At 43.7% G+C, this 26594-nt stretch overlaps 1 protein-coding gene across 2 annotated transcripts in view; it reads right to left on the reverse strand.

The window, feature by feature from the left end:
• The window catches only part of SNX9 (sorting nexin 9), a 107361-nt gene that overhangs the window by 27415 nt on the left and 53352 nt on the right, over nt 1-26594 (reverse strand). The window contains exons 4-9 of one of the 2 annotated variants that reach the window (XM_028103333.2): nt 26122-26247; nt 11326-11491; nt 9204-9354; nt 5500-5584; nt 3296-3421; nt 3058-3175 (exon numbers count right to left, since the gene is read on the reverse strand). In XM_028103333.2, the coding sequence (XP_027959134.1) occupies nt 3058-3175; nt 3296-3421; nt 5500-5584; nt 9204-9354; nt 11326-11491; nt 26122-26247 (772 nt within the window). Of the gene's footprint in view, nt 1-3057; nt 3176-3295; nt 3422-5499; nt 5585-9203; nt 9355-11325; nt 11495-26121; nt 26248-26594 lie in introns of both variants that reach the window. The other variant, XM_028103332.2, reaches the window with a different exon arrangement.

A 26594-nucleotide genomic window follows, 5' to 3' on the forward strand; every position in this document is an offset into this window, starting at 1 on the left:
GGTGTAAGACTGTAGTGGTAGTTGTCAAAATTCTTAAAACTATACACCAAAAGGAGTGCGTTTTACTGTATAGAAGTTTACAAATAAATTTTAAAAAATGCAGCCTGGCCTTTCCTTTAGAAATTACAAGTACAAATAAGCACAAATTTCTTTTAAAGAGAAGAGCACTACAGAGCCACACAGCAAAAACTCATTACCTAAAAGATGTCACTTGAACAGCTTGCTGGGTCTAGACATTTCCTGTATTTTAAAACACTTCAATTTTTGCACTTCCTAGGAGTAGAGATTAAGTGCTACAGAAGCTTAAACTACGAAGAAACAAAGTCTCACCCCTTGGAGAGAAGATGACCCACCTCCTGGGCAGAAAAGACCCAGTAAGTCAACATGAACCTGGGTTATACTGAATTCTCCATTAGGAGAAAGTGGAGCGTTTATAACGTACTCATCGACTGAAATTAATTAACTAATTAATTAACGATTCTTATTCCTCCTGAAAAAATTTTTGACATTGCTGGTTTATTCCCAAACTCTGACTTCAGATTGTTATTTTTGTGCTCATTAGGATTTTCCTACCAGATTCCAGGGAACTAGAAAGAAGGGCGGGGGCGGGGGATTTCCGATTCCCCATTTTCAACAAACCTTAGGTTTTCACCAAGTATGTGAGTATACCAGTTTGCACCCAGGAATAAAACCAGATTCATTCAATATTATTTCACAAAAAACAAAATCTATCAACAAAAAATGTTAGCTGTAAGTTTCTCATGGCGTGATTATCAAGTCCACAGAAATATCATGACATCATCTACTTGGCATTCCTTTCTCTTTTCTCCAGGATGTAAGTGAGAGGCGAGTTTATATAATAATGATCTTGTGGGGACCACAGGCAGGAGGCAAACGAGAGAAGGGAGAAATAAAAGTGGCTTCTGTGCTTTTCGGTTTCCTCGGCACATATCCCAGTCAGTGAATCAAAGCTCAACTTTCTTCAGACTGAGCGGCTGTTGCTTTCTTGCTTTTCTATGACACCCCCTTGGCTTCGGGCCTGCACTTTAAAAAAAACCAAACCTTCGTATGGGGGGAGAACTGTGACTCTACGATGCTTTAAAATAGCACTGAGTTATCTTGATCCAGGATAAACAATGTATTAAAGCCTAAAAGATACGAGAAATCTCTACAACCCTCAAGTAGCTCCTTAGTCTGTTTATTTAGACACGATGAAGCACCTACTGTGCTAACCAAGCTGACAGAGGAGAACATAAAACTCAAGAAACAGACTGAAATTTGAAAACAAGGAGAAAGGCAGAACTGAAGTTTCCATGGAAATCCATTTAAATTTATTTGTAAAAGGAAAGCTGTGATGTCAAACAATAAGGAGGGACAGTGAGTCTCTGAACGGGGGACACGGTGAGCCCTCGGGGTGGAAGGAAGCTGCGATCAGTCTCCACCAACCTGGCCTCCCGGCCGCGGCCTCCACTCAGCCACCCTGGCTCCACGAGGGACGTGCAGGAGCCACCCCAGGTGACAGCCAGGCTGTCTTAGCCACTGGGCAATGCAGCCCCCACTCCCTACTCAGCTACACACAGTTTGAAATTTTTGAAGTTTTCCAGAAAAAAAAAGAAAATAGGCCACAATCAAAAAAACTTCTGTAAAAACAAAACTTTCCATCTCCCCAAAAAATTTCACAGAAACCTAAACATACAGCAAAGTAAAGCACAAAGTAAAGTTTTAAGGAGAGTGACTTTCTTATCCAAAATAACTCGGTCTAGCTCCAGACTAGCTGAGGCACATTGCGTTACGTTCACAGAGCAAGCTCTGGAATCAGATTCGGAGTCCTGCTTCAGCAGCGTGGAGCAGAGCCTGCCGAACGGCTCTGACGTGAGGACGCGCACGGGCAGCGTGCGGTGGACACCTGGCAGGCGGGGACACCCGTCTCCATGACACTGGAAGTGTGTAGAGCCGGCTCCGCCATCTGGCTGCCACACTCTCCGTCCCTCCCCGACTACCCACCTCAGCTCCGGCTGCATGAGGACTCGGCCCTCTCCGTCTTCCCCGACCCCCAGGAAAGAAGCCTTCCCTCACCGATTCCGCGCATCCTCCCACCGGGCTCGGGGCGGCCCTTCGAGGTCGCTCTCCTTCGAGGCCTCTCCAGCGACCTTTTAGGCCTTACTCTCATCTTTGATCCTCTCCTTTCTATACTTACTCGTTTCATTTAGCTGCAAATTTTCTAGCCACATACTAAACTCTTTCTAATCTTCAGGAAAGCTTAGCTTCTTTACATATTTATTCCAAGACAAACATACTGAGTTCTGAGTACTGATTATTCCAGGTTCTATATGAGGCTGGAGATTAAAAAAACAAACAAACAAACAAACAAACAAACAAACAGTGACAGTTCTCAAAGCAGAGAGAAACAAACACTCTCTGACTGCGTATTTACAAGGGGCTTTGGTAGCACTGTGAATTATCGACCAGAGGATCATTTGAGGCGGGGGAGCAGGGCCAACAGGACACATTAAATAATAAGAAAGAGGACAGAGTCATAATCAATGATAAATAAAAACATTTAAATATTAATAGTCACCAAAATAATTGAGTGGAAAACTTGGAAACTTCTTACGTTAATACCTGGACACTCTGTGGCTTCTATATCTGATGCTTCCATACCTCTAATGAAAGCAACATGGCTGGACTGCACGACATCATTTGGACAGTATATTTTTATTTCCATTTCAGGCTATTTGGATCATTTCTATTTTCTCAGGTGTCATTTTTCGTATTCAAAGAATTCACATATTACCTTTACAGGAAATCGTGTAGCAAGAAGGACACAGTGCCTCCGCTAGAACTTAAGATACGTGTATAAGAACTCTGATAGGAAATTTTATGAAACATTCTCGTTAGGTGTACATACTATATACAGTATATATACATGTACAGTATTTTCCAAACTCCTACATCTTGTTCTTCCAGAAGATGGAAAATGTCATTACTGATATACATTAGGATAGATGCTCTATTTTCTGTCTCATTACTTGTCATCTGAGTGTCACACGCACTCACCTGTGACTTGCTTATCTGGGAGAGAAGGGATTGGAATGGCTGATCCAAACTTAACCAGGAGACGTTCATATAACCAGTCAAAGTGCTTATACCTGTGGTTTACAGATCGATTAGTGTTCTACAATACAAGGGAAAGAGAAGAAAACGTTACCAATGCCAACTATGGAAAATGAAGAAAAAAGCAAATTTTAGTTAGGAATGCAAGCATGATTCTGTTTTTGATAACGTCGATACTTACAGTAGGTGTTAACTGATATTCAATGTAGCTTTTCAGACCGTACATTTTGGAGCCTTTCCTGGGATCTGCTACCACACAGTCAAACGTAGAGGTAGGATAAACCCACATTGGGCCATAATCTCCAACCTACACAATGTTTCAGGAAGAGTTAATTTTGTTATATGGAAAAATAGTCAATATATTTGATATAAATCATCAAATGATTCTTTTTAGGACTACAAGTCCTGTGGAGGGTCATTCTTGCTCTTTGAGAAGTTCTATGAATGCTCTCTGTTTCTGATAAGGTTATATATTTAAAGACACACTTGCTAGGACAAACCCTTCTGCTCTCCACGTGGGCATCTCAGGCCATGGAGAAGAGATGTCTGTCTCCCTCTCCTCCAGGGGAGTGTAGGATGGAACACAATTTCCTCTCTCTAGTCCAGTTGTCTTAGTCATATGTGATGAAGGGCTAGTTTTAAAAGATTTCCAATCTATTACAGACTGGTAGTTTTGTGAAATATGAAATTACACACCTGGATGTCTTGACAATGTCAAACTGCCCTCAAACTTTCTCAATGCTTACTTTCACTTTCTGTATACTCAGTCCTAATTCTTTTTAAAGGTGGAAGAAAGAAAAAGTAGGGTGGGGTAAGAAAGTTCAGAGGTTATGAGGTCAGGGAGGTGACCAGGGCTCAAACAATCTTACTAAGGGACTAAAGAGAAGATCCTGACAATAAGCTACTATGACTCCTCAAGGAGCCCAGATCTAGAAAACCCTGAAAGCTATAGAGCAGGAACCTCTGGGGAACCTCCCTCAGTGAGTGGGACCCAGAGAGGCCACTCTGATCAACTAGGGCCCAATATCCAGGGGCTCACATTTTATTAGCGGGCAGGGTTACTGTGCCCTAAGAGCGAAGAACCATGTATCTGCTTTCTCTTGGTTTTCTGAAGACTCGAAGGCATTATCCCTCAGCTTCCCTTTCCATGCAAGGAGCCCGCACAGGTGGCTTGCTTACAGGGTATAGGGGCCCAGGTCTACGTGACACTTACGGGACAACTCCGACGCTGGGGTACTTTAGCTACAACACTATCGTGCTTGTGATAAAGTCCCCTTTGAGGGCTTTTAGTCCTGTAGAGTTTTAAATTTAGTGAAAACAACAATAATACATGTTCAGTGTTTACTAAAAAGTCTGAAGAAAAAATTTAAAAATTAAAATAATCTTTAACCACTCAGAAGATAATTATCCCAAATTGGCTTTGAGGGAAAAAAGAGGAAAGGGGCTCTTGGTCACAGCCCTTTTCTCTGGAGTTTCTAGGATTTCAAGCTTTTCAAAGATGTAGGAACAAGTAATAATAATAATAATAATAATAATAATAATAATAATAATAATCCAGTCTCATTTTTGCACTTTATCAAGTTTCCCAGGACCTAGAGATTATTAGAATAAGACTAGATGTTTCCTCCTCCTTGTTTGGGCCTATGGTGATTACACTCAAGACTCTCCCCCAACCCCATCTCCATCCTATAGTTACAGGATTAAGTCAACAGGGTCAAAAGATAGCCAGAGTTCTCTTTTCCAGAATTCATCTGGAAATATAGCACTAGGTAATGCTTAGAAAGAAAATCTATAAGCAATCAACATGTGGATGAAAACAGAGAGCCTATGTCATGTTATGTAATAATCAAGTTATTCTGAGAGAGAGATTCTTAATGGTGTCACTAACTCCTAGCTTGTATTTGCTTACTCCTTACTGTGACCTGACAGCTGCTTTATTGGAGGAAAGACTAATTATTACCAGCGCAGTGGAAAGGGCATCTTATTTGGATAATATGCATGCACTCTGCCAGGGCAGAAACCTTAATATTTGAATTGGGCTTATTAGCTAAATATACAGAGTTGGTAGGAAGACAGCATGTCTTCAAGACACTTTAGAGAATTATTAAAAAAAAAAAAAAAGACTATATACTATAGATGGGGTTGGTTCAATTACTAATAGTCTTAGAGGTAAAAATTAAAAAATATCTAAATATAACAACAGGCATCACTTGATGCTAATCATCTTTAGTACTCTTACAATAGTAATACATACCGTCAGTTATTTGGAGCGTTAAATGTGTTAAAAATACCCTCCAGAAGACTGATAACCCTCTTAGCTTTAAGGTATTTATAAAAAGAGCTTAATTAGAAACAAAGCAAGCAAACAAAAGTGAACAAACTTACAATGATAGGAATTTTCTCTTTGGGTTTTGCTAGTGGCTTGGCCAACAAATACTGTTCCATTCCAGGTTTTGCAAATCCAGGAAATCTAGTCATGAAGATAAAAACCCATCAGTCTTATGTCTTTCCTTATAGAATTCTACAACTCTGCTCTACGTTTCCTTAATACAAGAGTTCTAACCTTGTTCTGCCTTTCAGATGTAGCAGGACTAGGAAAACTGGTAAATGAAACCTAATGTAATCAGATTGTTCAATGGCCAATTAGTCACTTAATTAAGCTTTATCTGGTAAGACAACAGTCTGACTCCAGAAGGTGTGACATTTATGGGCGCTCTATTTGCTTAACTGGATCGGAAACACTCTACCACCCCACAGAGAGTGAAGGGCAGCCGAGAAAATTGCCCCCGGGGCACGGGAGGAGATGGTACCGAGCACAGTCGCTGGAGTTGAACACATGGGGCAGTGTCCACAGGCCAGCATTTGTATCCAAACTGAAGCTGCCTTTCAACATACTCCCAGCAGGAGGCCACAATTATCCCAGAGAAACCATCACTGTTCATAAGCGCTTGTGCCATTTTCTTTTGGACTCGTCTTCAGAACTGGTTTACGAGACACAAAAGAAAACCAGTCTCCTCCTTAGTTAAAGAGACCCCAAACATTCTAGAATCAGAGAAAAGCTGGAATAAACATACAGCCATCCAAAGCACTACTTCTAAAGAGGACAAGATTAATTTGGGTTTTAGAATTTCTTTTAATAAACAGGAAAAAAAAAGACCCTCAGAAAGCAAAATACCTACAACAGAAAAAGAAATATTATTCCTACAAAAAACCAGCTACACTACTTCTATTTCATTCATACACCGAATTAAAAGCCAATGTGATGGTCTCAGGGGCCTGTCTTTTCCTTCACCGTCACATGACTTACCTTACCCTCTTTTCCCTAGGCAGTCTTTTATTTGTTTCTTACTTATTTTTTAAGATTCTATTTATTTATTTGACAGAGAGAGACACCACGAGAGAGGGAACACAAGCAGGGGGAGGGGGGAGGGAGAAGCAGACTTCCCGCCGAGCAGGGAGCCGGATGCGGGGCTCGATCCCAGGACCCCGGGATCATGACCTGAGCCGAAGGCAGACGCCCAACGACTGAGCCCCCTAGGCGCCCCCCGCAAGGCGGTCTTTAAACACAGCTCATACACGAGAGAACAAAGAGGGGTCTAGGAGCTGGATGGTCTTGGGTTTGAATTCCAACTCCAACAATTAATAGCTATGTGACCTTTAGAGCTCCAGTCTCCTTGTGGGAGGAATGGGACCAATATGACCTGCCTTTTAAGATGATGAGGGAATTAAATGAGAGTTATATAAAGAGCCTAGTATATATACTCATAAATTAAAGTTATCTCTAATTATGTCATCATCTCTGAAAGTATTCCCTATAGCCTCAGGGACAGCTTTCTCTGGGCTTCTTCAACATTCTGAGCAGACTTCTGCGATATAATTTATCATGCTTAATCACCATAATCCATTTACACATTTCAGCAGACTGGAGGTACCTTAGAGAAAGTTATTTGTATTTCCAGGACCCAGAGGAGTAACAGGAATACACGAAATGTTTAATGGACTAATCTGGAACAGTTTTATTAAAGAACCTGTACTTTTGCTAGAAAATACTGATGGAAAAATTGGGGGATTACACAGAGTGACAATTCCCTGACTAGACTGTAAGCCTCTGAGTGCAGAGGTCCCATTTCACATTTCCACCAGTATTCTTAGGGATCACAGCAAACCTCTAGGGCCAATTCATTTAATACTTACTGAACAGCAGTGCAATTTATTAATTCTTTCAGTATTATCAAGATGGACTCTTATAATGCTCGAGTATACTTCAATTTCTAATCTCTTCTAGTGTAAGGTTTATGCTCCATGACAGGAATATGGCTGTCATATAAAACGGATTAACTGCTGAAAAATGTTAATACTTTAAAAAATTTTAATGACTGTTGTGAGTCATTTATATATTAGTCTAGTTAAATAATAATAATAAAAAAAGAGCCACAGGATTTTAAACAGCTCTCAGCACCAGAGAGAGAGAGGGAGAGAGGGATGCCTCAGAGGTTCCGGGTCAATTTAGGATTCCTCTGATTTGGTTTCAGCCTGAACTGAAATTTTCGAGAATTTTAAATTAAAGCCAGCCCCTTCACTTCAGAGATGCAGAAACTGAGGCTCAAACGGGTCACCCCACTTCCCAAGATCACACAGCAGAGGAGAGCAGGTGAGCGTGGGGCACGGGAAGGCAAGGGAAAGCAGGGTCAGGAGCGTGGGCACGAGGCAGAGCCTCCCTAACCAGCGGGAGCCTGGGCACGAGGCAGAGCCTCCCTAACCAGCGGGAGCCTGGGCACGAGGCAGAGCCTCCCTAACCAGCGGGAGCCTGGGCACGAGGCAGAGCCTCCCTAACCAGCAGCCAGGAACGCTAGGCCACACACGATGGAGTCCGCTTCCTCGTTGTCAAAATGGAGCTGAGAGGTACTTTACAGTAAAATGGGTTCCAATGCACTTGTATTTTATGCTAATTTACATCACTGCAGACCACACTGAGAACTTCACCTTCCACTCTAAGAAAAGGACAGAGTCAATGTGAATGACTTATTTTATTATGCATGCAACTGAACATGAAAATACATAATGGAAGAAAGTGGACAGACAAGTAGGAAGAACTTGCAGCTAAAAGCCAGCTCATCCAATCACTTGATGCTCTGTAAACACACAGAGGGGAACCGGTAGGACTCAAACTCCCACGTGTGGATCTAGACCCAGACCTTGACATCCAGGTACACAGCAAACATTCTGTTTACAACTGTTTCCAGACACAGATTAACACTCCTTCCTGCTCTGAATCATGGACTTGAAACATGGAGAAACAGTGGTGGTAATTTTAGAAAAACTCTATTAAGCACACTGCTCTAAGAAGGGAATTTGAGGCTTCCTAGGGAAGTCACAGATCGTGTTTCCTTGGAGCTAACTGTGTGAGCTACAGACTCATGCAGTCTCTGGGGAATCCCACGGTGCTCTGTCCACACTCACCCCTTCCCACGTGCTTCCCTATCGGGCACTGTGTCTACAAGTACTGTTCCAAACTCTTCTCGTTTTAAATCTCAGAGAAATCTAAGTGAAACAAAGTCTTACGACATACTAGGCATAGTAGTTGAGAGACTGAGGGAATGACTGGCATCCTGACTTACCAGCTGTGCAAGCCTGGACACACACTTAACCTCTCTGGGCTTCAGTTCTTCCCATAGTGAAACAGAGTCTATGTACTACAAAGGGATACGAGGGTCACATGACAGCTCATGGAAGCCACTCTGCACAACGCCTGGCCCACAGTAAGTGATCAACAAATAGGGAAACATTTAAAGGAGAATTATTATTATTATTATTAGCTTTCTTGTGACACCAGCAATGAGACCTCAATGTGCCACGGAGTTGACAAAGGTAAAAAACGGTATTTGGCAGATCATTAAACAGAACAAGTATTTCACTTGAAAATGAAAAAAAAAAAAAGTTCTTTCAATAAGCTTCTAAAGCTAAGATCCAAACAGAAATGATCAAATGACACCCCAAACTTCCCAGATCACTGAAAAGAGGAAAACCTCCTCGGATCTCCCCTCTGTTTCTGCGTGGAGTTCATGTTCCCCGATGCCCTTTAGACCTACTTGTTGAGTGGCAGCTTCATGGAGGAGGAGCCGGCCCGGCTGTTGCCCCGCTGCGCGGCCCCTGCTTCTGCTGACTCTGAATCCTTGAAGTAGGGGGCAGCGGCCCTGGGGTCGCTCCAGTCTTCGTCCCACTCATCATCATCACCGGTGGCTAGGGGCGGGCACAGAACACCACCGGTGAAGAAAAACAACATAAAAATGGAACGACCTCATTTTCTGAGAGTGACCACTGACTGCGTTAGCCAATTAAAAAAAAAAGGAGAGAAGGCGTAGCACAGGAATAAACGGAGATGCAGAGTGAGGGCACCCTAGACCGTGGCAAGGGCTCCAACCCTGGACTCTGCCTTTTGGTGCACAAGACAAGTTAGAAAAAACGAGGCTGTCAGTGTGAGGGACTTCAGGGAAGCGCAGACTAGGAGCAGCTCCGTGGAGGAGACACAAGCCAAGCCAGCACACAGGTAACTCTCACTTTATAAACTTGGAAATAAGCAGATCAAATACCCTTTCGGTAGCGAATATTGGGGAGGAAGGATGGAAGGCAGATAATAGATTTTTTTTTTAAAGATTTTTTTTTTTATTTATTTGAGAGAGAATGAGAGATAGAGAGCACGAGAGGGAAGAGGGTCAGAGGGAGAAGCAGACTCCCTGCTGAGCAGGGAGCCCGATGCGGGACTCGATCCCAGGACTCCAGGATCATGACCTGAGCCGAAGGCAGTCGCTTAACCAACTGAGCCACCCAGGCGCCCGGCAGATAATAGATCTTTGACAAGGAATTCTTTAACACCAAGGATAATACAGGTGAAGGAAGGACGGGGGGCGGGGGGAAGAGAAGAAATGCGACAAGGGGGCATTAACAGCGCCCGCAGCCTCCCACTGGAACAGTGGTCTCTGCCGGGTACGTACGCTGCTGCTGGCTGCCCCGCCCCACTTCCTCCTCCTGCTGTCTGGGCCCCGGTCTCCCACCCTGATGGCCTCACGTGTCCTTTTACCATTAGACAGAAAAATGCCCTGGGGTCTCGGCCCGAGGGTGCCGCCGAGAGACAAAGGCCAAAATGAAAACGAAAAAGAACAGAATGTACTGGAAGGATCCGGGCCGAGCTGATACAGAACGAGGGGTCAGCTGTGCGGTCGCAGCCCTTCCAAGGGCCCGTGACTCCCGGCTAACGAGTGGGAGCCTGCGCCCTTCATGTCTCCTGCGCACAAGGCCCCTGCCACTAGCACATTCGATCCTCCGCAGGATGTGCTCATCCACGGGTCATAAAAAAATGAGGGGCGGATCTCTGTCTTTTTATTTAATCTCAGAACAGACATAAATACCCTTTTTCTTAATTCCTGAATTGCTTCCCTGTCTACAAATTCCTCTTTTGCCTCTGTATGTCCATTAAAACAGGTAGTTAAGGAAAAGGAAAAACCATTAAGTCAGACGTCAAACCAGCAGGTGATAAATCATACTCGATCTGTATAGACACTTTTTGGGCCCAAGGTTTTAAAACAAATGTGTGTCGGCTGCTAAGATTTTAGGGCGGGAAGAGGGTATAAAAACGGAGATGGCCAGTCTCTGGCACCGTGGAGGACCAGGACCAGGAGCTGGGTCTCCTGCAACGGCGTCAATCCGCTGGCGACAGGGGGACTGCCGTGCTCTTCCACCTCCCACAGCCACGGGGCCGCTCTGCTCTCCTGCCTTACGAGCCTGGCCCCTGCAAGCGACTCCGATGCGGATCGTGGAGCTGGGACTAGAGATTATAATTAACGACTACCCACATTTGGGCCCAGAAATCTAGGTTTGCGGTTAGTGACAAGAGCATCTGAGAGTGCTCCTTTGATGAAATTCTATTTTTAAAATATCTTTTTTTTTTTTTTTTTTTCCAGATTTTCTTTCTTTATCATTTGAGAGAGAACAAGCGGAGGGGAGAGACAGAGCGAGAGGGAGGAGGCTCTGCTGAGCAGGGAGCCCGATGCGGGGCTCGATGCCGGGACCCCAGGATCACGACCTGAGCCGAAGGCAGACACTTACCCGACGGAGCCACCCAGGCAGCCCTGATTAAATTCTATTTTTAACTCGGATGCCCTCCCCAGTCACTTTCAGGGTGGGCCCGGTCACCAGCAGAGTGCCCCTCCTCACCTGGTCCTTGGTAGGCCTGGGGGTGACCAAAGGCGGTGTCCCAGTTATTGGAGGTGTTCCTTTGGGCCGTGGTCCCCTCTGGCTTGGCCCCCCAGCCATCCGTGCTGTCCCAGTTTCCAGATTTGGAAGCACTCCAGGCTGACCAGGGGTCATTGCCACTGCTGACCTGCTGTCAGAGGTAAAAAAAAAAAAAAAAAGGAGAAAGACTATTTGTGACTTCTCAAAAGCATTACTCAATTCAGTAGGAATCACTTAACAATAGAATATACTAGGGGTGCTGCAAAAACGGACATAAGTTTAAAACAATTTTAAATTTAAATAATAATTTTACATTTAAATAACTAGGTAAGGAAAGCACAAAGAGCAGCATCAACCTGATACATTTTTTTTTTTTATGTTAACTTTTTGCCCTGCTTCCTTGGAACCTGACAACCAGTAACAAAGGGACTATGACACGTGGCTGTCGTACTCGAAATTTCTTCTCCCCCGCCCCCCAGCAAGTACTTCCCTGAACTGTATCCATTCCCAAGGATGTTTTCGTACCTCCACTGCATACATACACAGTCCTAAATAACGGCTTTAGGTTCTTAAAACTGACCTACACAACATTACATGGGATGTGTCTCTCTGCAAGCTGTCTCGTTTTCACTTAAATCGTGTTTTTGAGATTATCCATGCCGACGAGGATGTGTTTTATTTGCTTTAACTGTTTTAAAGCAAATCCACTATATCTTTGACTAGGTTTTAATTTTTATATGGAAAAGTAAAAAAACAAAACAAAACAAAAGCAAAACACAACGCAAACAGAGTAAAAGAATATGCCGGCCACCAGGCTGCCGGTCATTCTCTTCAGACAACTACCACCAATGAATTCCTTCCATATACTTCATCGAACATCCCGCGTACAGAGGTCCTTTTTGTTTCTAAACCTTTGTGCTCTGCACTTATGTTCGTTTTTTTCATTTCACGGCCTGACGTGTTCTCTGTGGTCCATCAGCACAGATGGGTGACGTGGCTCTTCCCCATGGCTTGTTCCACCATATTTAACTCCCACAGCTTCACCAGCATATGCCGATGCTCACGTATCGTGCTGTCAGTGTTTTGCTACCGTAAATAATGCTGCAGTGCACCTCCCTGCACATCCTTCCCCACGTGTCCAATACAACTACGTGCAATTCCCAGAAGAGAAACTGGCGGGCTAAGGAGAATGGGCTCTCTCAGCTGACAGATTCTGTCAACCCGCTTTCCAAAGAGATTGTACAGTTCCATTCCTACACTCCCAACTTGCCAACAGGTTCTGCCATGCATAAAAGGGGCTGCCATGCTCCAAAATTAATTTTAAAAATATTTTCCCCATTATTCCTTTACGTAATTTTACAGTTCAATTATTAAGAGCGTAAATAAAACTTTGGAGAAAGCAATACATGGCACCTGGTTTCAAGGACTATTACAGTGAGAGAACCTGCAGCCCACTTCTCACCCTGCCCCGTCCACTTGAGGCAACCACAGTTTTGGGGGTTTAATTCCTTGATTTTAAAATCGTAAATCTTTGATTTGCCTGGAATTTACTTTGGTGGGAGAAATAATGTGGGAATCTGACTTAATTTTTTCTTGTAGTCAGTCTGTTGGCCTAATACCATTTACTAAAAAATCCATCTTTCCCCTACTGAACTGAAATGTCACCTTACTCTTATGCTGGACTTGGGCCTATTTATGGACTCTTTTTTGTCTCCTAGGAATCCATTTGTACAAGTACCAAGTGACTTGTGAGCCCACTAGATAGAACAGCATTAATACTTTAGCAAAAATCTTTTATTGGTTTATTTTTACAAATCAACCTTAGCATCAGCTTAATATTTTAAAAGTAAAACAATCTAGGGGCGCCTGGGTGGCTCAGTTGGTTAAATGTCTGCCTTTGGCTCAGGCCGTGAGGGTCCTGGGATCGAGTCCCACGTTGGGCTCTCTGCTGGGCGGGAGCCTGCTTCTCCCTCTCCCTGCCTCTTCCCTTGCTTGTGCTGTCAAATAAAATCTTTAAAAAAAAAAAAAATTTAAGAATTAAAAAAAAAAGGTAAAACAATCTAAACGTTTGCATCAGAATGTCAAATTTTGAAAAATGTGTTGATTTTTACTTGTATCACCTTAAACTTACAGATAAATTCAGGGAAAACAAACAGTGCCTTAAAAAAAAAACAATTTCAATATTGAATCTGTTTATCTAACAACATGGAATAGCAAATTTTCCCCTTTGAGTCTTCTTTCTCACATAAAAAAAAAAAAACTTGTGTTAAAAAAAAAAAAAAAGGAACACAGGAAGGGGGAATTTGCAAGAAAATTACCCAAACTGTCTAATATACCTAATGCTCTAGAATACTATCGTGGTTGGCCTTTTTTGACACGTGTGGGGAAAACTGCTGTCACACACCAGAACCATAAAAAACAGAGTGTATGTTTTACATGTGAAGTATGATTCCATTCAAACATCTCTTATACCTTCAAGAAAAAGAGTGAAGTTACTAGTGATTCTGCTCTACGTCAAATATTAACAGCAGAAGGACATTTCATCCAGATGCCTGTGAATTTCTCAAATATACACCTTACATGGTGATACTCGCAAGGCATTCTAGCGGACACTGTAAATGAAGGCAGTCATGCTGAGGGCCTGCCAAGCACACTTCACTTAAGAGAAGCCCTTCCTCCCTGGTTTTCTTTAAGGAGGGGAGTTATACTCAGCAATATATACTCTGTGCTCTCCAAACTCTATGAGGTTTTTATTTTCAGAATGAGAACTTCAAGAAGTACAGAAATTTTGGATAGTAAGAGGACAGTAAGTACAGACATTCATTTGTCTAGTGTTTCCATCAAGCCCTGACCGAGCGCCACCCCCCCCATGAAATGATAGGCTGAGGGCAGCACAGTCAAGGGCACGGGTTCTGGTCAGGCAGCCAGGCTGAAATTCTGGCCGGGAATTTCAGGCTTAGAATTTGAAACCAGGCAGTCTGCCTCAGATTCAGAAAGGCTGGTGCGAGTTACATGAAGGAAACTGAAAAGGAACAGAGGCTTATAAAGTAGAACAGGAAGACTGAGGGTCAACATTGCCGTGACGTTAAGACTATAATGTTAGCAAAAAAAGATTTTCATCGACATCGAGGAAACAATCAGATGTGAACCAGTCACAGCAAGTATCCTTAAAAAAAAAAAGTTCTTTTGAAAACTACTGCGTTTAAACAAAAACACTAATTTGAAAAGATACATGCACCCCTATGTTTACTGTGGCATCATTTACAATAGCCCACGTGGCCATCCATAGATGAATGGATAAAGACCACCCACCCACACACACCCACACACACACGGGGACTATTACTCAGCCATAAAAAAGAATGATTTTGCCATCTGAACAACATGGATGGACCTCAGCACAATACTAAGTGAAATAAGTCAAAGACAAATACCATACGATTTCACACATATACAGAATTTAAAACAAACAAACAATGAACAAAGGGGAAAAAAAGACAAACAAAAAAGACTCTTAAGTACAAAGAACAAACTGGTGGTTGCCAGACGGGAGGTGGGGGATTGGTGAGCTCCGTGAAGGGGACTCAGAGTATACTTATCAAGATGAACACTAAGAAATATACAGATTTACTGAATCATTGCATCCGAAACTAAAATAACACTTTATGCAAAGCATACTTAAATTTAAAAATAAATGAATGAAATTTACAAAAGAAATTAATTAGGGTAAAAATAAATAAAACTACTTGGTTTATAAATTGCTTATACTGATTGCTATATATTTGGTTACCTATATGATCTCAGCTCCTACCTAGGTTATGAAATCCCTGTAGGCAAATCTAGTAATTATCTGCTTCCTTCTCTGTTGTTTTTCCTGGGACATTCCCTCTATCTTGTTTCAAGGTGACTCTTGCTGATAAATCTTTCAAAGCTCGGCCCACTGGACACCTCTCCAGCTTCGATCACTGACCTCTCTCTCTCTCACTCTCAGATGGCCTTTCCTGACTTCCAGCGCCCCTCCTCTAATACCAGCAACTAGTAGCCAGCTCACACAGTCCGTCTCCTCCTTTCTCTGAATCTACCTTGCCATGCATTGGCCTCTGACCTCTGTCTTTTCAACCCCTAATATCCCTTCTTGGGGCGCTTGGCACAAACATTTTCTGGGTGCTAGATGCCAGATCTTCAAAGCCCAACCCCTCCTGTGACAACCTGCTAGGATGACCTGGTTTAATCACCCCGTGGCCTCTGACCCCTTTGCCCTCAACCCCAATAACCCTTGTGCCCCCAACCGCAGGCATTTGGCTGAACAACCCATTCTGCTCCTGAGCCACGGCTTCAAGCCCAGAGTGGCCTCTTCTCTTCCTTTCTTCTGGCCTTCCTTCCTCTCTCCTTCTGTAAGGGCTTCATCGTCTTCCTTACTGCCCTTTATGGTACCAGACAGCTCCTGACTGTCAACCACGTGACTAAGAACCCTTCATTAGCTCTCACTGCCCACGGAACAGATCCCCAATCAAGTGTCAGTGACAAGCTCCCCCAGGTGCAAATCCCAGCTGCCCTGCCAATTCCTGCCGATTCCACCCCGTGTCTCCACGCCCCAAGGCGGCCTTCTGGAATATACTTCACCTGAAACAATCACCTCAGTTGGGGAAAAGGGCTACTTTGAGGGGCTTTAAATGTTTATTTCCTCTTGCATTCAAGTTTGAGCTTTACCTTATTTATGGTAGGAGAAGGAGAAGATGAAGAAGGTGGTGACTGGCTGAGACTTTCAATACAACCAATCTGAGCCAAAATATCCACCTTAAAACAAAAAGGGTGCTCAGTAAGTGAATAAAAAAAGAGCATACCAAAGCTTTTAACTAGAGACAGCAAATTCGTGGCAGGGCTAAGTTCACCAGAAAATTCTAGCATGCGGTGCGTTCACAAACATTACGTGCAAAAGCAAAGCCCCAACTGCGGAGGAGTGGGTTATGGTCAGTGCGCACTCTGGAGACTGCTGCTGTCAGTCACATCACGGTGTCACTGAAGCACCAAAAATAATCCTAAGCAGCACAGAAGGAATGGAACAAATATCATGCGAGTCACACAGCCAAGGAAAGAAACTCCAGAGGAAACACAAAGCCAAGCTTTTCAGAATGTTAAGATGTTGAACCAGTGTTTTCAAAGCCACCGGGCACGTGAGATGAGCAAAGCCACCTGGCTGACAAGAAGGAGACACAGTGTCACAGTGACGCCCAGCGGGCCCAGGTGAGGGCAGAAGGAGCCAGCCAGGCCGTGCCCGCACGAGCAAAGGCCTCTGGTGCGTGCTCTGGAGGCTCTCCCTGGCTCGGTACGCAGCGTCCTCGTGACAACAGGTAACGGATATGCTCCCATGAAGCTACTCAAGGCCAAACTGGAACTGGTGTCAGGAGGAGAGCTGTGGAGCCCCGTTCCGAGGCTTTGAGTCCCAGCTCTGCAGTTCTCCAGTAGGGAAGTCATTACTAGAACGCTCACATGGTGTCACGGGGATGCACTTTTCAGGTACAACTCTCTTGTTAAGTTGGTGGTATTATTTCCATTTTCTAGATGTAGATAAACTTGACTTTGGAAATCAATTAACATACAAAGTAGGCTATCAACATGATCCAGTTTTCCACTTAAAACTAAAACTATTGCTCTGGTCCCACTTGAAAAAGCTTAAAAATAATGTGAAAGGGTTACACTGTTTCTAAGTAACCTAACTTCATGCCAGAACAAGACCCCAAAATATTTATGGGAATACAAAAATACCCAGCATATAACAAGGTAAAAATCACAAGGTCTGGCTTCCAATAAAAAATCACCAGGCATGAAAAGTAGCAAAAAATATGAGCCACAACAAGGAAAAACCAATCAGTCAAAGCTGACCCAGTAATGACACAGACAATAGAATTAGCAAGAATATTTAAGAGCAAGAAAGCTTCCAGATATTGATGAGACAGAGGAAACATTTTGATGGGCTTCCAGTGGGTGGTAATTTTAAGCGTAAAAAAGAAAAACCCACACCAGTGGGAACACACGGGATCAGTGGAAACTCTTGGGTCCTCAACAATACCAAAAAAATCGGAAAACTCATTTGTCACTACTTGAGGAGCTTATATTAAAGCAACTTCTTACCTGGAAAACTGGCAGTGAAAGGGAAAGAACTGGACATCTATACCAAATTCCAGTAGAAACTGTTTTCCAAGGTAGCTAACCAGCTCCAATTGATAAAGGAAAAGTGCTACTTTACAGAAGAAAGCCACCTCAGTAAATGTGGAAGAAATCGCTTTATTGATTCAGGCGAAGATATCACCTGGTGGTAAACTATTAGGTGAATGATTAACAGCACTGAATTAACACCAGACAGATTACCTTCTGGTCACAAGGAGAGAACATGACCAGACGGTGGAAGCAGAAGACTGCCATTACCCTGACCCGAGGTCATTCTGATCAGTAATGGTGGGCTGATTCTGATGTGCTGTAGCATTAATATACAATATCCCTACGGTATATTCTTGCCCAGAATGTTCACTTTGAATCCTTTTGAGACCTTAGGTACAGCTTCCAATTTACAAGTACAGAGGAGAGAGGAACAACTTGACAATACCAATACCAAAGGAACCATCTGACAAATCCAAAAGACAGGAATTATACAGGAAAACCAGCTAAGAACAAAAAAGTCGGGGCTGTGCCGGAAAGAAAGGAGACGTGTGAGGGACACAGTGGACATAACCAGACCTAGAGCCTGGGCCCTACACGGAACGGCAGTTCCTAAACGAGCTGTAAAAGACGTTCCGGGGTCTGCTGGGTAGATTAAAGTTGGTCTGGATATTACACAAGATGAAAATTTACTGAAAAGGACTGTCACCTTTTAAAAGGTTACAAACAGTATGTATTGTATGTGTCTCATACGGGTATACATGTGGATAGCCACGTTCAAGCAGGGAAAATAAGGTATGGGCCGAGGTGTAAACAGTGGTGCACGGTGGGGATGTGATGCTTTTCTGTTGGCTAGCCTGAATTTTCTAATGTTCTACAGTGTTTATGTACTGCTTCTATAATAATAAAGGGTTCTTCTTAAAAATTATTTTTAAAGAAAATAAAAACACGAGTCCACAAAAATGCTAGGTTCTGGTTTTGTTATATTTTGCTGTATTTTGCTTCTTACAGGACATCTTCCGGGAACCTGGACCAGGAAGAAGCACACCCCTACTTTGGCTAACAGTGGTGAGATCTGACTCGGTCGCTGGTCTCCCGGGAAGCACACAAGACATGGTCTGAGAAGGACAACTTGCACTGCACACATCACAAACGTAGCCACACGGGAGCCCCTGGGGCAAGACGCAGGGAAGGGTAATGATGCCACTGTTTCTCTGGGCGTCCTCCTACACTAGGCTGGACGTTGAGGGTTACTGAGGTCTGAGGATTAATGAAAAAGATAACGTATATTTCATTAAGATTGCTTTCTATCTGGCTTTCTACCAAACCAGCACACTGAGTACAAAGGACATACGATGGCTCAAAAGAAACGGATGGGTGGTCATGGCTTCCTTAGAGGAGACGCTCCAATCAATACAGGTCAAGGCGGACCACTCGGCCTGATAAGTCTGCCAGGTAAGAGGAGTCCCGAATCACGGGCTCACTACCTTTTACACTGTTACCTTGGGGGAGAGGCCGTGGAAGCAATCGAAGGTTCCCCTTGTCACCACACAAGGGGAGCTCTTGCTGTGCCTCCGTCCCACGCTCACACGTTCTGTTGTCAGGTGGCTTATCTGCCATGGCCTCTCATTCCACTACACCCTCACGAATGGTCCCCTGCTTGGAAGCACAGATGGAAGTTTATAGCTACAAAATTCCTTCCTTCCAGGGCAAGACTTTGTCCAGGGATTTGCAACAGGAATGAAAAGAAAGTTGCTTGCTCTGTGAAGTCGGAGGCTATTTATGTTTTTCTTCTTCTTTTGTTTTGACAACTCATCTGTATGACTGAGGCACCAAAATCTTTGTGACATCTCTCCTTCATCCGACATATGATGACCATATGCCAGCTGTGTCAGGAAGCAGGGGCAGAAAGCGAATACTGTGATGTCCAAGCACATTTCAATGGTTTCTGACAAAGATTTAACTCTCTGTCTCAAAAGAGCCTACAGAGGGTACAAAATTTTCTTATGTAGAGAGCCCAGCCATTTCCACTCAGAATGTAGAAGAATTTGTAAAATTTCCTGTTTTGTTCCTTATAGATCTTTTGCTCAAAGGACATTATCTAACTGTAATTCATTTAATTCAGATGAACCTCTACTAACGTCACAAAACCACTGGTCAGAATATAAAACTTCTATATTCTTTAAAAAAAAAAAAAGATGAGGTTAGATCACAAGAACCAATTAAAGCTGTTTGTACTGATTGGAAATGACCCAAAAAGTTTAACTGGTTTAACAAACCCTTTGTTAATTCACATTCTAAACCCACAGATGTCAACTCCAGTTATTTATTTTTTAAATACAGAAAATGAAAATTTATTTTATTAATTTGTCCTAAGAAGTGGGAAATATTTGTATTAGCTTAGAGACTTGACTTACTTTGTTAGTGCAATGTCTTAAAATAGGTCACTGTATGTCCCAAACAGGATGATGCTACAAGTAGTTTCCAGACGGATCTAATAAAAGTCCACGAGAGACCGGCTTACAGACACTTCTGATGATGGGCTGTGTTATAACAACGCTCACTGGCCCTTCATCAAAGCACTGTTCAGGTAAAAAACAAAACAAATCCTTCCCTTTCGTCATTTGTTTCCTGTTCGACGAAAACAAACAACAATGACAAACCACCCTCAACAATGAACTTCACGGCATGAACTTTTGGAAAGATTCCCTAGATGCATAAAGCTGTCTTATACAAAGCAAGGATCTGTGACCAAAAAAGCATGGAAAGTTAGTATCGCTAGCCTGATGCAGTTCTGGAGAAAATGTCAGCAAATCCTTTAAACAGATGTCTACAACCTTCTTTAACAGAGCCCTGTAGTCCATTAAAAGGGATTCATATGGGGGTGGGGAGACAGAGAGAACCTTTCCAATGGGGTTTTGTAAAGAGGAAATCTCAATAAACGACGGTGAGAAGTCTATGGCATTACAGATCTTACTGGACATAATGAAATAACAAGCAAACCTAATACCTGTGTAGAGCATTCTTCTGATTTATTTTTAAATGAATTACAAAATGGTCTTAGGATGGCCTAAAAATGGATTTTTTTTTTGAGAAATGAGAAAGTAAAATGTAGTTCCAACATAAAATTACTATTGCCTTCTTTATCCCTAAACCAATTAAAAATCCTTCATAACAAATACCATTACACTGAAAAGCTCTGAATAAAAAGATGTTATTTCCCTAAATACCCACTTAACTTTGAGCATTTGTTTAATATCTAAATGGTTAAAAAGTAGTTAACAATCCCAGTGGATTTCCTGTAAGGGAATGAACTATTTCTGAATCAGCAGATGGTAGAATGAGGTGTAATGATGGCTCCTAGTCCTCCAGCCAATGCTGAGAACAACACAACCTCCCTTGGCAGAATTCAGGTTGAAATCAGTAAATCTCCTAACATTTTCCACCGTAAAATACCTTTTGCTGTATTTATGAAAGAACAACAACAACAAAATCATTCCAACATGTGCAGAGCATTCTACTATGGTGCAAGGCCTCTTATAGGTTATGGGAATAGAAAAAAAAAATAAGACAAAATCTCTGCTTCTCACCAAGCTTGCGAGTTCACAAATAAATTTGTGATAAGAGTCACCAATAGCACTACGGGAATCGAGAGAAGGAAAGACCAAACAAGGCTTCAAAAGGGGTGCGGTATCTGAGCTGGACCTTGGGGGCCGGGCAGACTTGAGAGACAGAAGGAGTTATTCTCCCGTTCTTGGAGGAGAGCGCAAAAGAGACAGAAGGGGGACTAGCACGGGGCATATCTGCAGCAGAGCCCGTCTGGCCCGGAGCCTGATACACAAGGAAGAATAACGTAAGGACGGGGCCTTGTTGGGGAGTCAGAGAAATACAACTGAGGCTGGAAAAGTATCTAGTGGCACCTCAAGTGCAGCTGCGTTTCTCACACGCCTTCCCTACTGCGCGTTGCCCCAGGTCTGCATGGTTACCGACAGGACGGGGACCACCTGCTCCACACACGGCTCTCTCGACGCGTAGAACGTCTCGCGCTTCAGGAGGCAATGGGGGAGCCCCGAGAGTTGCTCGAGCAAAGAACTGACATACTTACCGTCTTATTTTAGAGGCAGTGGTATCTGAGCTACTAAAGCAAACAGTTATGAAGTCCCTGCTGAGTACCAAGCACTGCTCTGAACACTTGAGCCCGTCTCTCCATTTGCGCGTTCCTGCCATTCCACGGGAGTTTCCAGAAGAGGAAGTGGAGGCACAGAAGCCACGGCGCTGCCCCGGAGTCACACAGAGCCAGAGTCCTGGGATGAGAAGCGAGGGTTTTCCTGCCCTTTCCCATCTGAGGGCGCAGGCCACACCCGTCAGGAACCGGCTTGGCGAGGGTCTCACAGAGGAATAAAAGGAGGGCAGTGAGAACGTTCCCGAGAGAAGATACGGGAGAGTGAGAGAGAGAAACCAGTTTTGTGGGGAAATGCTGAGTGATCTGCTCACGATGCGTCTTGAGGGACAGAACGGAGAGGCAGACAGAGACGGTCAACAAGAAGCTGGCAATGGAGTAGACCAAAGAGAAAACTCAAGACTGGAGAGACATGTCCGTGGCTGGAGGAGAGGGAGAGAGGCTGTTATGAACCAGGGTAAGCCATCGAGAACATCCCTCGGAGAAGGGGAGAGGGGAGACGAGAAGGAAGAGTATTTAGGAAATGTCTCCCACGTGTAACTTCCTCCAAGGGCTCTAATCCTCCAACTCCGGAAGCTCATACGGTGGCGCCGGTTTGTCACACCGGGTCTGACCGCCAGGCTCAGGTGCGGCCCTTGACCCCGTCCTGCCTGGGCGGCAGCGGGGGAGGAGAGGGCAGGGGGGACGGGGGACGGGGGCGGCCAGAGCAGTGGGTGAGGAACTGGGAAGCAGGAAACCAGAGACTCCCAGGGAACTGGGATGCAGCGCGAGAAACAGAGAAGCAGTTTATCCCAGGAAGGTGGTTCTTGCCAGTATTTAACGAAGATAGAAAAAGAAATCTCTCAAAAACCTTCAGATGAAACATCTAGGTTCACAGAACCTTTAATTACCGTGGAATCCACAGAGGCAGCCATATAGGAGGTTCGTAAAGATCTACTGTGAGCAGTTTTTCAGAATCGGGGCAATGGTATCATTTAAACACTGATAACTGGGTGCAAATCAAGATGAGGGCAACCGTCCACAGGTCTCTGAATGAGGCTGGTGGCACGGCCACCCATATGAATCGCCCTTGAAGCTGTAAAATCCCAGATAGAGAACTAATAGTGAAACTAAGGTGAACCACTAAAAAATGATTCATCTTTTCTAAAGGTAATGCAATAGCGGTCCTCATGCAACTTAAAAATCTGTATTTGAGTAAGAAAACAATGAGAATTTGATTCATTTCTGGGTTATCCTTTGATAAATATTCTACACAACTTGCATCTGTGGTGTATGTGTATTTGAGCCTGGGAAAGGTGCCATTACCCATACTGATGTGCCTTTGAAAACAATCACACGTCCACATTGGTGCATCTAAATCTACATTCCTGCTCCCACCGGAAGCATGCTTCCCCCTGCGGGGCTGCCCTGGGGTCTGCCTGGCCAGGCCCCTCCTGCCCGATGCATGTGTCCCAGCCTCCTGCTGCTGGAACCACGCGCGGCGAAGCTTCTGCCCACGTGGCTGTGTTCCCAGAGCAGCTCTGCAAGTAAACTGCTGGGTCAGAGACTGCATGCATTTTAAATAGTAATGCATGTTATCAAACTGCCTTCCAAATGCTTCATCAATTTATCCTTCCTCTAGCTTTGCATCAGAACATGCCTGTCTGAACATGCCTTTCCTCATACTCGGTATTAAAACATTTTAATTCTCTGACCCTTTAATAGAGGACTCTAAAAATGAGTATTTTCCTATGTTTATTGGCTATTTGCACCTTGCCTGTGTGGGAAGAAAGCCAGATTTAAAATAACTGGTGCCGAGGAGAGCAAACACAGACTGATCCGGAGGGGTGTGCAGGGTGGAAAGGGGGGGTGCGCCCTGCATGGCCTGACCGGGGAGAGGGCAGGGCTGGCTCCTCCAAATAAAACTGACCCCTGGGAGAGCACACACTGCCAGAGTAATGAGAAAATCCCAAGGGGCATAACCCTGGAACAAAAATAGTTTTTTCCTATTGATATTTAGATAATGAAAGAGTGAGTAAACCTGACAGCAAAAGTTTTTAAAAGCTACCAATTAAAAATGGCTGCCTGGTTTCTTATTCATGACATTTTTCATGGTATTTATAAATGCACCACCATTTTGGTCTATTTAAATTCTTCTTCTATTCCAGATAACTGAAAGCACAGATGTTTTTACTTGAGAAGGGGGCACCTGGGTGGCTCAGCTGGTTGAGCGTCTGACTCTTGGTTTTGGCTCATGTCGTGATCTCAGGGCTGTGGGACAGAGCCCCGCGTAGGGCTCCAGGCTCGGCTTGGAGCCTGCTCAGGATTCTCTGTCCCCCTCCCGCTCTGTCCCTCCCTACCTACTCTCTCTCTCTCTCAAAAATTTTTTTTTCATTTAAATTAAATCCAAATGCTCAGTTAATTAATTATGGTCATGCTTTCTATATTTTGTTACTTCTAGTTTCAGTTCACTTTTTCTTTGCTTTCAAAGGATCTGGTTAGATTTAATGTTAGAATGGATTAGTAAAATCCACCTTCAAAAAGTTGGTTTTATTTCGACTTAATGCTACTCAGTTTCTACTGCTACATTTAAATACCGAGGAAGTTACTTCGTAACAGAATAAGACTTGAGCCTGATGGTGAATTTGTGGTCAGAGTGCTTTAGTCCATCCTGAGACAGCGGCTGAAGTAGGTCCCTGAATTAAAATAGGATGAGTACTTTTCCATCTTTTGTTTCCTTTGCTTACTCTAAATCATCTCAGCATCATTCCCTTTTATTAAAATGTCGTCTTTTACTCGATGCAAACCTATTTCAGGGATGTTTTTGTTTAATTGGTAAACTCAGCTGAGCCGGCTTTGCCCCCAGGGGCACGTGGCACCATCTGCAGATAATTTTGGTGGTTACACCCGAGAGCAACTCGATGTTGCTGGCCCGCAAAGAGCAGAGGCGAGGGGTGCTGCTAAACCGCACAACGCGGTGCTCAGGCCCCAGTGTCCACAGCGCTCATGCTGAGAATCCCTGGTACAACTTCAAGTGAGGCCTGACTGCTGTTTCTTCATGTTTTATCCTGAGTTAATGTTTAACTGACCAATGTTCTCAGGTATTCTACAGTAACAAAATGCAGGAAAATGCTCAACTACGGTGACCACTTTTGCCTCTGAATTTTAAATATTTGGGCCAGACTAATTTGTAATTCAGGATGTCCACCAAAAGCTATTTAAAAATGTATAAAATCGGGGTGCCCAGGTGGCTCAGCTGATTAGGTGTGTCTGGCTTCAGCTCAGCTCATGATTTTGGGACACTGAGATTGGGTCCCCGAGTCGGGACTCCCTGCTCAGCGGGGAGTCTGCTTTTCCCTCTCCTTCTGCTCCTCCCCTGTTCACTCTCTCTCTCTCTCAAATAAATAAAATCTTTAAAAAATAAATAAATCAAAATGTATAAAATCTGCAGTTAACATATGGTAATAGCACTTAGATAAATTCTCTTGTAAGGTTAAGATTTAAATATTCTGTAAGCAAATATTTACAGTGATAGGACTATGAGGCTTCACATAATTGAAAACATTCTATGTAGTTAAAGAATATCAAGAAATAACATGCCCTAAAGCCCATTTGTTTCTACGGATGTAGGAAGCGGTAACATTTTGATCTCCATCTTCTGACTTTTCTTGTTGCCGCTCACCCAAGGTAATCATTTAACGATAACTGAACTAGGCAGAGTCACCTAAACTGGTCAAACTTTTCATTAAAATTAATGTCAAATTTCAGTGTATTTTTCTCAACCCATCCCACGGCTTTAAGTTTCCTAGAGACAATGCAATAGCAGTGGCGAGCACTGAGCGCTGGATCTGTGGCCACTTTCACCTGCACTGCATCTGCAAGATGAGAGTGTAAGAAACATGCCAAGGTCAGAGAAATCATTTCCTGTTTCGGCTGGAGCTCTGACACTCATCGCCCCAGCGTGGGACCCTGCCTTTCCTTCCCCACTTGGGAGAATATTTGCCCCTTATAGGGTCTGTGTTTGTATCATGCCAGACTTCTGGAAGCAACTCTCAACGAACACCCTGCATTCTCTCTTATAATCAACTTTAAAAACAGTCTTCAGGGACACCTGGGTGGCTCAGTCGGTTAAGCGTCTGCCTTCGGCTCAGGTCATGATCCCAGGGTCCTGGGATTGAGTCCCACATCGGGCTCCTTGCTCAGCAGGGAGCCTGCTTCTCCCTCTGCCTGCCTCTGGCTCTCTCTCTGACAAATAAATAAAATCTTTAGAAAAAAATAAAAATAAAAATAAAAACAGTCTTCAGCTGGTCTAACAGGCAAGTTTTTGTTAATGCCCAACAGAAATGCCACACAGACATCTAACAGCTACTTTGTGCTTTCAGGGAATGGCAACCGCTAGAATGCATCATGAGCCATCACAGAGGCGTTGCTCTCCCAGTCCAGCCAGTTGATGGAAGACTCACCTGGTTGTTACTGATGGCAGCTGACGAATTGGCCTGAGCCGTACTTGCTGAGAGAGAATCGAGGAAGGCCTGGTCAGCCACTGAATTTCCACAAGAAAATGGGTCTTTTCCATCATTGGGCAAAATCTGAATAATAGAAAGAACCACTGTTTTTTCATAGATTAGGAGTAGTTCAGAGTTAGAGTCTCTAAAAGCAAGCAAAAATTGTCATCTATTATGGAAAAGAGGCTTATATTCTTAAAAGGTAGGGTAGCCTTTGAACATCTATATTAACTATTCCTTTCCAGAAGTATGCAGAGTTCTAGAAAATGCAATCAATGCCAGCACCAACTTAAATCCCCAGATTGTTCTCCTTCTTGTCCATTTTTAGGATCCTGCCTGCACGGTGCACAGAGGTAAAGCACGACACAAACATTAAGACAGGTGGGCTGAGTCCAGGGGCCTGTGGGCCCTCTGGAACTGCACAGGCGAGC

This window comes from Eumetopias jubatus, unplaced genomic scaffold, assembly GCF_037043125.1.
Source record: "Eumetopias jubatus isolate StellerSeaLion01/CBP00866 unplaced genomic scaffold, mEumJub1_p1.0 scaffold_6, whole genome shotgun sequence".
Lineage (NCBI taxonomy): Eukaryota > Metazoa > Chordata > Mammalia > Carnivora > Otariidae > Eumetopias > Eumetopias jubatus.